A 15,129-nucleotide genomic window follows, 5' to 3' on the forward strand; every position below is an offset into this window, starting at 1 on the left:
TCACGAGAAGAAAATGAGAAAACTATTGAATTTGATTTCCAGGAATAAGATTGTCTCATGAGACTTCGTTATCCCAGTTATGATACTCTTTGGACCACTTTACAGTTTTGAATAATTCACTTGCCATCACTGCACTATTGACAGTTAGAAATGACCATCCGGTTTACTATAACCAAACTAAAAAACCGTATTGGATTCAGACAAACATTTAAAGAGACAAGAGATTCAAAGTCTCTTTGCAATATAGTATAACTCAAACTGCGCTGAAAAGAATGCATATAACACTGTTTCCAATTTCAGACCTTATTGAGAAGCTAGAAGGAAGAAACAAAGCTTCTCTGAAGTAATTTTTAATGCACAACAACAAAAACACAAAGATGAAACATGAAGATAGGGATGACGTATAGTGTATAAAGGAAAGTATCTTCATCAGTACCTCGCAGAGGAATTCTCTCAGGAAACAAGAGGGAGACAGAGATCAGACAGGTCCAAGAGTTCCTTCACTTCGACTTCTTCTCATAGAGAGCTCAGATCTCAAACTAGACAACCTATCACCAGCAGCAACATGATAATTCTCGTAAGCAGCTGGCGATACTCTGTGTCCCACAGGCGGAAGACGGCTGCTTCTCTCCTTAGATCTTTTCTGCAAACCCGAACCTTTACGAGCTGTAGATGATCCACCTTTATGGGTGTTGGACGCACCAAGGCTACTCTTCCGGCCACTGTTTTTCATCTCTGATGATCTGAGACCTCGTTCCAACTGTAGTGTGCTCGTCCCGAGCCGAGCATCTTTAGCGCCTTGTCTGTTATAGTACACCAAATGCGGCAAGAGTCCCAAGAGGTACTTTCTAAGTTGTTCATCACCAACATTCTTCTGTGCAGGGTTGCCTTCCAAGCTTATAGCCTGAAGAGAACTGTAATTCGCAGCGAGCAGACCGAGAGATTTGGTGGTTGAAAACTTGTTGAAGCGTAAGTCCAAGACAGTTAGTTTCAAGAGACGATGAAGACCCTCGATTTCACTGATTTTGTTCCCAGCTAGGTATAGTTCTTTCAGAGAGGAGCAAGAAGCCAAACCTGACCCAACAACAACAATAAAAAGTAAAAAACACATCAAACACAACAAGATGGTTTACATCAATGTTCAAAAAATTGCTAGGCGGTGGTGAGATGCCTTATAGAATATTATTGTTTAAGCGGACGCATAGATTGATATTTTGAACATCTAAACCGATTTTTTTTGGAATAGAAAAATTGTTTCGTTTAGACCCGATTTGCCGACTAGGCGGATTTTTAGAGCACTGGTTTACATATAATAAGGAGATAACTAAAGAATGTAGCAGAGCAAAAGGTGTCATACCATGACCAATTCTCAGTATTTTGTTGTATCTCAAGTCTAGCACTCGAAGACGAGTGAGTTCGCGTAGTCCCTCAATCACAGAGATGCTGTTCTTTGACAAGTTCAATGCATGTAGTCCTCTAGGAAGAGCACCAGGGGTTATCCTCACTGGAACATATGAATGAAGACTAAATAAAACAAAGAGTTGTGTATTAAATTACCAAAAATGGGGCAAATGTAGCCTTACCTATTGCATTTCCCGAGAGATTGAGAACTCTCAGGCCAGCATATGCACTTAGGAACGGTATCTCAACCAGACCATAACTAACCAGCTGGACTGTGGTAGCAGAAGCACTCATAGAGGATATATACTTTTTAGCAGCTTCCATTCCAGGACTTGACTTCATGACATCTACTTTAGCAGGAGCTGTTGTCGGCTCAGGCTCTCTTGGTAACTCGTCATCGTTTATTTCATCAGCTTCCTCTGAAAAGTCTACATGCTGAAGGTCATTGACCCAATCCTCAATACGCTTGAACTTAGAATCCTTTCCTGGAAACTCTGCTGCCTTGTTTGATGTTTCCCCTTCGAGGAAGGTTGTTAACTTGAGCTCATCTGTAGGTGGTACTATCCAATCTTTTGCCAGGGAAGAATAGTCATATCCATCATCATCATAGTCCCGATCTTGACCTTGCTCCTGCTTCAGCTTATCTGTTTGGTGCGTGTCTAGAACGTGAAGGTCATCAGAGGATCTAGAGTGGTGAGAAGGTGAAGATTTCTCTGATGCAGAGTCAGCAATGTTAGGCATTGAGTTTGACCTCACAAGCAACGGTGAATCATACGGCGTTTGGCTGTTTGAGTTGTCCATCTGTTCTTCACCGGATAACAACGAGGTTTCATCGAGCTGACGGCTGTCTTCATCAGCATGATGAAGATCTCCAACCGAGAAGATAGACCCATAGAGTGCTTGTTCAGAACCCTCCTGGTAAGCAGAAACTGAATCTTTCTGAACCAGATTAGGAGGACTTCCTTCTACACGCTTGCTGCAGCTTTCTGCAGAAGTGATCTGATCTGTTCCATTATCTGTGGTTTCCCTCACATCCAAGTAAAGCTCGTCTCCATGAGACTGGCTTTTCTTGAGGTGACGTGCCTCATGTGTCCCAGGATCATGCTCAAGAACGCCACTGGGTTTAATCTCCTCGGATTTCCAGACACGCTCAACACCTGTAGAGCCGGATGGTTTGCTGTTTTCACTAACAGAAGGAATGTTTTTTCCAAATATGATTGAGCTCAACCCTTTTGATTTAGACCCATCTTTTCTAATCACCCCTTCCTCAGATTTCTGCATCATCGGGAACATAGCAACAAGTTAGTTAGTGTCCTCTTAGAAGACAAGAGTCAATGATGTTTCAAGTTACCTTAGGTCTATTGGGGTAGAAGCATGAAAACCTTACCATTGTGTCAAACTCAATAACATAGAGTACATCACCCACTTGAAGAAAAGAGGAAACTAAAAACTAAAAAACTGTTTAAACTTAATATACAACACCAAGTAGAAACGATTAGATTTTTTTGCAAGGAAAAGGAAAGTTTTGGAGGTTGATGAACGAATGTTAGCCGTAATCAAGGGTTAGACCCTCGGAGACACGGCGTAGCCTCCAGATGATTGAAGCTAGAGAAATGCTTGGAAGAGAAAGTGAAGGCAGGAGTTGAAGGCCACCCCACACCTGCGCAGAGGTGCGAGAAGCACACGTCTTTGCAGAAGCGGCCAGAGTGAAGAAGATTTGGTTTAGAGCTTAAGAAAGCCCAGTATCTTCCTCAAATCCCAATAAGTTGATCACCTGATGGACAGAACGAAAACAAAAAAAATTAAACAAGAGAGCTATATTAACTAACTCTCGGACACGACCTGCTAAAGCAAAAAGCTTGCAAATCAGATCATTACAACTTCAGACCATAATTAAAGGGGAAAAAAAAGCTTGCACTTCAGATTATTACAGCAAGAGAGCTATCTACACACTCGGACACGACCCAAGAAAAAAAGCAAAAAAGCTTGCAGTTCAGATCATTACAACAAGAGAGCTATCTTTACAATCTGACACGACCCAAAAAAGCAAAAAGCTTGCAGTTCAGGTCATTACAATTTCAGACCCAAATAAAGCATAAAACTTTTCACTTCAGACCGTTACAAAAATAAAGCTATCACTCGGATACGACCCAAAAAGGCAAAAAGCTTGCAGTTCAAATCTTTTTTTTTTTTTAACTAAAGAGGGTATATATGATAGAACCTTGCACCTGCAGTTCAAATCATTACAACTTCAGCCAAAAAGAAGAAGCAAAAAGCTAGCAGTTCAGACAATTACAACAAGATCCAGAAAAAAGTAAGAAGCTTTCAGTTCAGATCATTACCACTTCAGACAAAAAAAAAAGAGCTTGCTGTTCAGATAATTACAGAAAGAGAGCTAATCTTAAAAGACCTAAGCTAGCAAACAGCTTGCAATTCGGACCAAAAGAAAAGAACAAAGTGTTACAGAGCAAACAGAACAAAGATATCCACCGACGGTCAAAATAGAATCGAACAAGAAATGATCCAACAACCGCAATAACAACAAGACACGAACACAGGTTTGTAAAAACACCACTGAAACGCGTAAGAACGAATCGGAGATCACAAAGAATCGAAAGAGAGAGGAGAGACGAGGAGAGGTAATCTCACCAGAGCGCAGAGCTAGATTTGAAATCGAGAGGAGGATTAGAGCGAGAAGATTCGAAGTCATCAGCTCCAGATAACGATTATCTTCATAAGGAGAGACTTTGAGGTACAGCTACGCTAACCCTAAACGACACCTTTTTGGACCGAATCAAAAAAAAATTGTACGACCACACAACTTTTTACGACAAGTTGTCAACGGCTCTGATTTTTTCACACGTGAAGAAATCTTATTTCCACACAACATTTTTAATTAGATTTTTATTTGCGTGTTATAATAAACCGGACGGCATGTACTAACCCGGCGATCTTCCCCTCCACCAAAATCGATAACCAGAAACGGTTTAGAAGCAAAACCAAAACACAGAGGCTATTACATACAATAGTTATTTCATTGCATCACTTTAGTACCTTATAATATGATACCAAAGTGTAGTAGAAAGCTCTCATTTTACCTGTTACACCCATGTACCTTATTCACATCCTAAACCGGTTTCATTATGTCTACAAACCGAGAATTCCTAATCTTCTTTTGTACCTACGGATGCCAAAATGAGCTAGCCTACTCAGTTCATAGTGAGTTCGGATCTTTCATGACCTACTTCAGTTCAGCTCATTTATAATATGAGCTTCAATATGTAAATTCGAATTCAGATCACATAGATCATGAATTAAATGAGCTCATTCGCGATCTTATATAAAACTAATTATTTTAAAATAATTATAAAATAAAATATCAAAATAAATTCTATAACATTATTTTAAATTTAAATATTAAAAATCCAAACATTAAATATTAAATAAAATAAACATCTAAAATAAATTAAATTAAATTAAAGGTGAAACAATGATCCAAAATCCATATTCCTCGCGAGAGTCTACTTTTTTTTTTTAAGTTAAAGATAATTTTAAAAGTTTAATTTCTATGTTACTTATATATATTTTACATTTAAATTTTTGGAAGATAAATATGATTAATATAGAAATTAGTTTTTTTACCTAAGAAAAATAGAAGTTATCCAATATATATTCACATATAATTGTAAGTATAAAAACGATCAAGTTCATGAACTGACTCATATTCATTATAGATCGTTCATATAACTCGTGATTTAATTTAAACTTGATCGTTAAATTCATTTATTAAATTAGTTATATCTCATTTTGACATCCCTATTTGTACCTCTTAGAAGAGCTAGATTTTCCCCCTCCTCTCTACTGAAACTAGAGAGAAACTCAACACCATACCTACAACCGTAGTATATAATTAGCCTCGAACGTTCGGTTTTTCATTCGATTTTGGTTAAGTTTCTGGTTTAATAAGTCAAGAATCTTTCAACAAATCAAACCAGGTAAACCAGTAAAAACAGAGCATAAGGCTCAGAACCGGATTTGGTTTCAAACTTGATTTTTAAAGAAACCTTGGGGACTTCTAGATACTTCCTCCAATAAACGCACAAACAAATAGTACTTCTCGCCTACGGAACTAGCGGGCAATGATTCAAACCGGCTCAATTTAAATTCTTGTGAACCGGAAGGATTTTTAGTTAACCGAAACATCAGAAACACTCGAACCGGCTAAACTTAACTATTGGGCCTCAATATGGGCCTTATTGGAGACCGACGAATAAGACAGACAGAGAGATGAGGCGACGACTGTTTTCGCAACAGAACCGCCATGGCTTCTACAGCTTCAAGGTTTCTCCAGAAACTACCGAGGTCTCTCAAGCTCCCTCAAACCCTTGTTCGTAGCAACATCACAAGGGTTTTAAGCTCTTCGACTCATCAAACCACCGATCCTTCAGATTCATTACGGCGAATAGGATCTCGTCTTCTCCGACATGATTCTATCGCTACAAGAAGCTTCTCTTCTCAAGAAGGCCCTGCTCCTATCGATTACAGGTAACTCAATCTTTAATCATGAGATGGGATAATCCTAATCTCTCCTCCCGCTAATCTTCTCTATCGTTTTAATTTGCGTCAGTTCGATTCTGCAAGAGGATGAGTTTCATAAATTAGCCAATGTCACTATTAATCACCTTCTTGAGAAGATTGAGGTATGTATGTAAAGGTAGAGCCTTTAGATTGCAAAAAGGTTTATACTTTGTCCTTACTTTACTTACATGGTTCAATGTTCAGGATTATGGTGATAATGTCCAGATTGATGGTTTCGACATAGATTATGGGGTAAAAGATAGACTCTTTATTATCATTTACTATCTTGTTTCTGTTTTTTGAATCCATAAGTCATTGCCTTTTGTTTTTGTTTCAAACAGAATGAAGTTCTCACACTAAAGCTTGGATCTTTGGGCACATATGTGCTCAATAAGCAAACTCCTAATCGGCAAATCTGGATGTCTTCACCTGTCAGGTATAGATTTTCTTGTCTGGATCATCATGTGGAGTTGACTCTGTGCTTACACAGCTTGGGTTCACATTGATCTCATCTTTGTTCTTCTTCTTTTTTCATTGGCACAGTGGCCCGTCTAGATTCGACTGGGATCGTGATGCAAATGCGTGGATTTATCGGAGGACAGAGGCGAAGTTGCATAAACTGTTGGAAGAGGAGTTAGAGAGTCTATGTGGCGAACCAATTCAACTCTCATGAGAAAAAGCCTTAAAACAATATTTGTGAGTTTATCTATAGGAGGAACTTGGAACTGCTATCTATGCCCATCAAAAGTGGTATCTAGGAAACATTCAGAGGAATAAACAAACTAGAAACAAGAAGAAAAAGTTGTTTCAGCATTTGCACGTTTAACTAGAGCTGAAGCTGCTTTTATGCGTTTTATATCAACATTTTTCAGAGTAAAACTATTTATAATCACTTGAGCCATTAGCTAACTTTTCTGTAGTTTTTTTCAATAATCATATAAGATTTCACCCGAAAGAAAACTTTTAGTAGCTAATCAACCTGAGACCTGAAACAGTTATATTGTGGAGGAACTTTCAATGGAATGAGATTTTGGCTTTTGAAGAAGCCATGGAGAATCCCATTAACTGTGACCTTAACCTTTTGTCTCTGGAGAGTCTCTACATAGGAAACTAGATCTTAGAGTCATCTTGATCAAAACCTTCCTATGTCTCAGCAGAAAGATTGCAAGGCTCTTTTCATTTTCGCACTCTTTAAGTATCCATGAATCTCTACAGATTCCAGCTTGTTCAAGAAAGATTCGACTTCATAGGTTTGAAATTCCCAGTACTGAATCTCTCTCTATATATATATTACCCCTGCGAATTGGTTTCCAAGTTGTAGTTTATACTTTATAGGAGTGACAAAGATCAGACAAGAGAGTGAATAAGCTCTGTGTCTGAGAAGTGATATGTTGATGAAGCAAAAGCACTCCAACGAAAGCTTTTCCCATACAAACTAACTTGTTTAAGAAATAAACACTTGTAGTGACTGTATTTGAGTTCCATGGTAAAAGTTTTGAAATTCGGTTTATTAATCTTCATAACGCTATCTTCTGAGTATATATGGAAGCAATTCACAACCTCAAGTGTTTGGGGCTTATTACTAGAAACCTCTAAGCTATCAAGTTGCAAAGAGTTCTTTAATGTAAACTCTTGCAGAAGAAGGCAACTAACCCTAAGTTCCTTGAGTCCTAAGCAATTTTCTTGAACACATTTTTCTAAAAGAGGAAAGTTCGGATCTGTGAATAAATCTCAGAGACAAGGTTGGTTGAATACAATCACAAGAGATAAAGAGAGTGAAATAAGTTTTTGAAAACCTCCAAGCCTAAAAGGTTAGAGATTAGGGTTTGAAACATTCCAAACAAAAAAGTCATAAGGTCAAGTGTGTTGAGTTAGTTTTCACAAATTTCACATTTTCTATTTAAAGGCAAATTTCAAATTAGGGAGGCTGTCTCACCATGCTTTCTTCTATTTCTTTCTCTCCAAATGCCATGAAATGATACTTGGAGCAAATATCTGATAGAAGAGCTGAAGCTTGTCTTGCTTCTCACATCCACTGTGACCCTTACTATCTCAGACCAGTTTGACGTGTATTCTGGCAATGTTATCTTTAGCCCATTCTTTTTTTTTTTTAATCTTTTTGCGCGGTAGATTTTTGGTTTAACATGGTCCATATTGTTTTTGTGGCCATATTTAGCTAAACGCCTCGGGAAATTAGAATAGTATTTTTTTTTTTGTATTCGTTTATAGATGCTTAATTACCTAAACGGCAGGGGCGGATCGAGCGGTTACCAGCTGTGCGTGCAGAGGAGCTTGAGCGGTTCTACTTCCGTCTCCTCGATAAAGCTAGGAAGAAGGAGTGTGTTGATTCGGATCTGCAGAAGAAACTGAAGATGCAGTCTGCTGAGATGTTCTGTTTCAGTTCGTAAAGTACTACAGAAGGTAGTACAGGTATGTGTCATGAAGATGAAGCTGAATGGGAGTTTGGGTTTTGTGATTGCGTGAGCTTGCTGAGCTTGGAAAAAGAAAGAGGATATATGTTTGAAGACATATGGACGTTTTCCATAAAGCAAAAGAGAGTTACTTGAAGATGAAGTTTTCCATTAAAGAAAATGGAAAGTTGTCTTAAGTGTATTTGGAAGACTTGGAGAGCAAGTTGAAGACGTGGAGAGCAAGTTCTGGTCGCTATATAAGGAGGGACGTGCCTTATGAGACAGATAGACCTCATAGAAGAGAAAGAGAGGTTTCCTTGGTGTGTGGTACTGCTTGGTGTCTAAAGACATTCTGAAGCAATGTCTGATGGAGTCCGATGTGGACTTAGTTTGGTGGCGTTTGAGTTGGCGCTTTGTGTGGTGGAGTTAGCCATCCTGTGTAGCTCGTGTGAGCTTTGTGTGTGCTTGGGTGATCAAGCGTTTTGGTGTTACTGGTGTGCGTTGGATGCTGACGTACTTGGTGACGTACTTCCGAGAAGTGGAAGATTGAAGCCTAGACTCAGGGGGAGTTTAACAATGGCGGTTTCATTGAAGAGATCTGTGAAGATTGCAGCTGTAGAAGACAGTGTGCTCCGGTGAGCCGGATGGTGATCTATGCATGCGTGCTTGATTCCTAATCTTTGTAGATTGCTACTTAGAAAAGAGTGGTAAACACTAGTGTGTGTGTGTTGTATCATATAGCAATTGTAGGTTGCTCCTTGTTCTAAGTCAATGAAATCTGGACGAGGTCCCGGAGATGTAGGAAACGAACCCCGTTAGCAAATTTTGTGTGTTTTACTTTCTGCACTTGTTTTTCGTGGCCTCACTGCATTAACAGAAACAACGAGTCGTCCTCGAAGTAATCGTTGGTCTCCTCCCGACACACATGCCAACAAGAACTCGATACCTGTCTCGTTCCTATCCACCTTGTTGAAGTCCCTATGGTTTATGATCTAACAATTTATCCTTAAGTTGTTTGATGAAAACCATAACAATAAAGGAAAACCATACTAAAGCCAAAAAGGAAAGGATGAGGCACACTGCATCAGAAGACTTCGGTTTAGGCGGAAGACATAAATTCTACTAAACTTTAGGCGGGAATATGTCAGAAGACTTCTAGGAAGTCAAAGTCTTCTGGAAGTCTTCTTGGAAAGTCTTCTAGAAGTATTAGAAACCATAACCTAATCAAATAACTAACTAAATAGTAAATAACAATTCATTAAAGTTAAAATCAACTTATAAAATATTTAATATACACAAAACTTAACACATGTAGGTCAATTTTTTTTTTAAGTTAAGATTCCAAAATCTAATTCTAAATACAAACAATACTTCTACACCAGCAGGTCCAGGTTTCAATTCCCAGAGAAAACGATTTATTAAACAATTATGCAGGCGACAGAGGAAAAATTTACAAGGGATCTTCAACATGGTGCAAGTAAACTCGGTCAGGCATGATCTTCGTAGGAGGGCTCATGTGGTGCAGTTAGGCGTAGATCTTTATAAGGTAGATAATATTGTCGGTTGTCGGATTGTCTATGTAATCTTTATCATAATAAATCAGCGTTAAAAAAAAATACAAACAATACTATAGCATATGTTACTCAACCCTAAACCAAAGTCTTCTCGGAGTTTTCCAGACCTTATAATCAAATAACTAAGCAAAAACCCGTCCTTAAACTTAAAAGATACTTAGAAAGTGTTTAAATCAAGTTATTAGATAGTCACTAAACACATATAGGTCAAACTAAAAAAAAGGATAAAATTTCAAAATGTAACCCTAAAACACCAACAATATTATAACATATGTTACCAAACCCTAAACCAAAGGCTATCATGACTCAATCTACATTCACTCATCTATGTTAAAAATAATTCAATTTTAGTAAAACTAAATTTCAATCATTTAGAAATGTTTATTAATACATGATCTACTACATGGGAAGACTTCCCCTAGAAGACTTCTAGAAGACTTCTTGAAACTTCGATTTAGGTGGGAAACCTAAATTCTTCTAAAATTTAGATGAAAACCCTAAATTCTACTAAAATTTAGGCGGGATGTGTCAGACTTCTTCGGAAGTCCTCTGTGAGTATTCCAGACCCTATAATCAAATAACTAAGCAAAAACACTTCCTTCAACTTTTAAGATACTTAGAAAGTGTTTAAATAAAGTCATTAGATAGTCATTAAACACATATAGGTAAAAAAAAATTTCAAAATCTAACCCTAATAATACCAACAATACTATAACATATGTTACCAAACCCTAAACCAAGGACTATCATGAATTAATGTACATTCACTCATCTATTTGAAAATAATTCAATTTTAGTAAAACTAAATTTACATCATCTAGAAATGTTTATTATTACATGATTTCAATTTTTTTCCTATCAAAATATTTTTTATAAAAAATTTAAATTATTCTTTGTAAGTATTCTCACGCGGAGGGTTATAATAGTAAAATTCAATACATTTTTTTTGTTTGGTCATAAGGATGTTGTTTTAATTTCACTAGCATTTTGGGTTACTTTTGCATTTAATTGAATTTGAGGTACATTTTTGTATTCAAAATCAAGTTTTGAGTCATTTGTGTAGTTTTTTAATATATTTTTTCAGTTAATCATATTTATATTGAAATCATAGATTAAATAAAATATGACGGGAAAAAATAAGCAAAAGAAGAAAGAGAGAGATGAAGATGAAATGAATCGATGGATAGGATTTGTAATATTACACAATATTCTAACCATGGTTTTGTTTTGTGTATATATATAAAATTATATTTTTAATTGTTATGCAATGCAAATACTTTTAAGGGGTGTTATTTGGTTAGTGATTCAAAACCAATTATTAATTATTTGTAATCTATCAAATTTTAAAATTTTAAGATAAATTTAAGTTGACGGATTCTAAAATCTCTACGGTATGCATTCGATTTTTAATTAAATCTTTTATTCATGAGACTTCATAAGCAATAATTTGAAATCATTTCAAAATACAAAGAATTTTAAAATCCTTAAAAGTTGAATAACACTAGATTTTAAAAACCATATTTAATTTACAGAGTCAGTATGACGACAAAAAAAACGGATTTAAATCATTAATTGAATAACACTAAATTTTAAAATAAAATTTATAATCATCATTTGAATAATAACAGTGGATTGTGTTTAGATTTACATTCTATTAAAATAAATCATTGAATAACACCACCTAAACAATATTAATGGGATCCAAAAACTTTTGTTTTTAAATTTATTAGTTAAAAATTTAATATATTGGTACCCAACAATTTATTTTTTTGAGATCCGCTATCACCAGCACTGTCCTTTTATTAATATGTTTATTATAGAGTTAAGAACATAGCAGCGAGCGTAAATAAACATAAACGATCTTACAAATATCATAATTATTAGTTTGATATATTTATCCTCTTATGTTTCTCATTCATAGTCTCCATCCTGCAATTTCCCTATATAAAAGATGTCAGCTTTTCTATGCACACATGACACAACATAATAAAATACATGCATATTGTATGGTTACTAAATGCAATTATTTAAGTTTGTATTTATATTTACTTGTTGATGATTAATGATTGCGTAAAAACACAAAAAAACATTCATGACTGTTATACATATAGCATATATGTTGAATTTTAAAAACTGGGAGATAGAAAAATCTCTTAAAAATAATAATAATTGTTTCTCTTTCAATCACTTAAAAACAATCATAATAGTTTAACAATAAACAATTCTGAACAATTAGTAATAAAAAAAACAATTTTAAACAGGAACTGACCAACACACAACAAAAAGGTAATCAAACTCAATAGAATAAGGGAAGAGACCATCACTGTGATGATTGAGATGAAAGACTAGGTGGATGACATTTGAGCTCACATTTGTCTGGGCATGCTACTGGATCTTGAAAGAAAAATCCGCACAAGAACAAACATTTGTCCATGCATGGATTTCCTTCTACTTTTCTTTCCATGGTCACAATTATTATTGATACCATCATCATCGATAAAATGTATTTCTTCATATTCATCTTTCTTAAACTTTTTCTTATGTGCATATATGATTATTAAGAAGAATGTATGAATATATATACACATAAGAAAATATATGGTCTTAATTATATTCAAACATATATGGTCTTTATTACTTTTATTGCTTTGACCAATTTTCTTACATACAACGACTTTTTGCATATGCAATATGTAACTCGTTTACCTAAATTTGGTAACATATATGCATTTAATAACAAAAGGAGATCTAAATATGAGAACTTAGGAGTAATTATTTGGACCAGGGAGTTGAGAACTTGAATCCCCTGTACATTATTTATCGAGTGATTTTGATACATGTCATCACCACATTAATTTTGAAACCAAAATGATGACATGACATATTAATAAAGATGACATGGATTGGACTAATTATGACATGGACAATTATATTTAATGTTATTTTATAATTTTGGTAAGTTTTTAGAATAAGGTAATAACTTATAAATCATCATTAATATAACAATAAATAGTAAAGTTAGAAATATAGAAATATAGAAATATATTATAATTTTCGAAAATATTATTTAATTTTATTTAAATAATTTTATAATTTTTACTACAAAAAAATCTTAAAAAATTTATGCATTTTCAAAAAAAAAATTCTAATCATATTATGATTATTTCTTTTTAATATTTACAAATTTTAGAAATATTATTTAATTTTATGTTTTATTAATTATACATAAAAAAACTTTCCCTTAATTTTATAGAATTTTATTTAATAGATATTAACCAAAATAAATAAATAAAAATATTTCCAAGATATATATTATTAAATATAAATGTAAATAAAAATATTTATTTTATCTTTAAATTTATATAGAATTAAAATATTTTACACAAATAATAAAACCAAAAAAATAACAAAAATTTATTTATAAATATATTTTTTAAATTTTATTTTTGCACATTGTGCAGGAAAACACCTAGTACATAATAAATTCAATGAAATATGAGAATTGAGTAGTTTTGCAAAATTATTGTTTTAAACTTTAAAGTCATTTGAAGTTACATTTTAACATTAAGAGATTATTTAAATTCCATGTATTATTTGTATTTTCTTCTTTCAGTAGTATCTTTGGTGATCAAGTAAAAAGAATTGAATAGTCTATTTAAAATTCATATACTACCATAAGAGGTGATATTTTGAAAAGTTATATAAATGATTAAATCAATAATCTTGAATTTTATATCATTTTTATAAATTCTAAATATACTATGAAAATTTGAAAAAAATGATATACTCTCAAATCCCTCCAATAAGCAATTTTTTTATCCATATTATTATAAGTAAGAAGAGACGTAAATGAATTAGTGTGCCTAATTCCATTGATAATAAGCCATATACATAGGTATACAATAGCTTATTGACAAAGTCTAACAAGGAGAATAAATAAAGCTTAGAAAACAAGCATATCTATGACTTTTCATAAAAGACATCACCACAATATTCATAAATTTTTTTTTAATAACCCATCATGCACGTAAGATGCTGCCTCGTTTAAACCCTCACCAGAAAAACTTAACGGAGAAAACCAAGGTTAAGGAAAAAAGAGTGCAGCACGCAGTGACTTCCCCTCATGTGTATATACTTCGAGATCTTTGAAATAGCGTAATCCGATAAGGTGAATTAGCTTCTTGAAAGTAGCAGTGGGTAGTGTCTTGGTGAATAAATCAGCCAGTCGACTCCTTCAAAACCAGAGACAGCAATTGTGCCCGTTAACATCACTCAACAACCTCGTACCAGAGGTTTGCGATGTTATACATGCGTTGAAGCGGGTCACCGCCAGTCTGCTTGTCCCCAAGGAATCGTCATGGTTTACTTTTTAGAAGAACGACAAGATGATCAAGACCCCATCTATGGTGAAAAGCCAGATGGCGATGAAGAAGAGCTTTATCCTGATACGGATCATCTCCTCGTTGTACGCTGCTCGTGTCTTGCTCCAAATGCCACAACTCAATCTCCAAAACGTAACAAGCTTTTTCAATCTCGATGCACGATTAACAGAAAAGTCGGATCTTTCGTGATCGATTCAGGTAGCTGCGAGAACATCATCGCTGCATATGCTATTAGTAAATTCCAACTAAAGGATGAGCCACACCTGCCCCTTACAGACTCGCATGGCTCCACTAAAATCACGACCTCTTCGTTACCCGACGTGCATTAGTATCCTTCTCTGTCGGCCAATCTTACAAGGGTCAAGTCTATTGTGACATAGTTCCTATGGATGCTTGTCACATCCTCCTTGACGGCTATGTGAGTTTGATAGATGCGTCATTCATGCCGGTTTACTCAACACTTACAGATCACCTTTGAAAATTGCAAATACATCTTGAAACCTTCTCCACTAGACACAACCATCAACTCAACAAATCCGTTGTTATTTTTGCAAAAGACACCATTTATTTCTGCCATGCATGACGTTGGCATGGTAGTGATTCTCATTATGAAACAGATGACTTGTTTCAACAAGGACAAATCATGGAAGCATTCAACAACGCATTGACTTTCTACCAGAAAAATTGCTACCTAGTATTCCCATTACCGTAGGAGCCCAAGTCAACAAGAAGAAATACGCAGGCAAGTGGAGGACCTCGTCGCTAAGGGTTTACAGAGAGCTT

General features: G+C 35.1%; 2 protein-coding genes across 2 annotated transcripts; one reads left to right on the forward strand and one right to left on the reverse strand.

Moving 5' to 3' along the window:
* Positions 1 to 244: 244 nt before the first annotated feature.
* Positions 245 to 4,257, reverse strand: LOC106431525. Its single transcript, XM_013872317.3, has 5 exons — positions 4,051 to 4,257; positions 2,753 to 3,175; positions 1,584 to 2,676; positions 1,358 to 1,504; positions 245 to 1,074 (listed from the first exon to the last, which is right to left on the reverse strand). The coding sequence occupies exons 2-5, from the start codon at positions 2,789 to 2,791 to the stop codon at positions 479 to 481; spliced, it is 1,875 nt and encodes a 624-aa protein (XP_013727771.2). The 5' UTR covers positions 2,792 to 3,175; positions 4,051 to 4,257; the 3' UTR covers positions 245 to 478.
* A 1,435-nt stretch (positions 4,258 to 5,692) lies between these two features.
* Positions 5,693 to 6,880, forward strand: LOC106431493 (frataxin, mitochondrial). Its single transcript, XM_013872295.3, has 5 exons — positions 5,693 to 5,946; positions 6,029 to 6,101; positions 6,184 to 6,231; positions 6,321 to 6,415; positions 6,523 to 6,880. Exons 1-5 carry the CDS (start codon positions 5,723 to 5,725, stop codon positions 6,650 to 6,652), a joined length of 570 nt encoding a protein of 189 aa, XP_013727749.2. The 5' UTR covers positions 5,693 to 5,722; the 3' UTR covers positions 6,653 to 6,880.
* Positions 6,881 to 15,129: the final 8,249 nt, after the last annotated feature.

The sequence above is a fragment of the Brassica napus genome, chromosome C3 (assembly GCF_020379485.1).
Source record: "Brassica napus cultivar Da-Ae chromosome C3, Da-Ae, whole genome shotgun sequence".
NCBI classification, from domain to species: Eukaryota; Viridiplantae; Streptophyta; class Magnoliopsida; order Brassicales; family Brassicaceae; genus Brassica; species Brassica napus.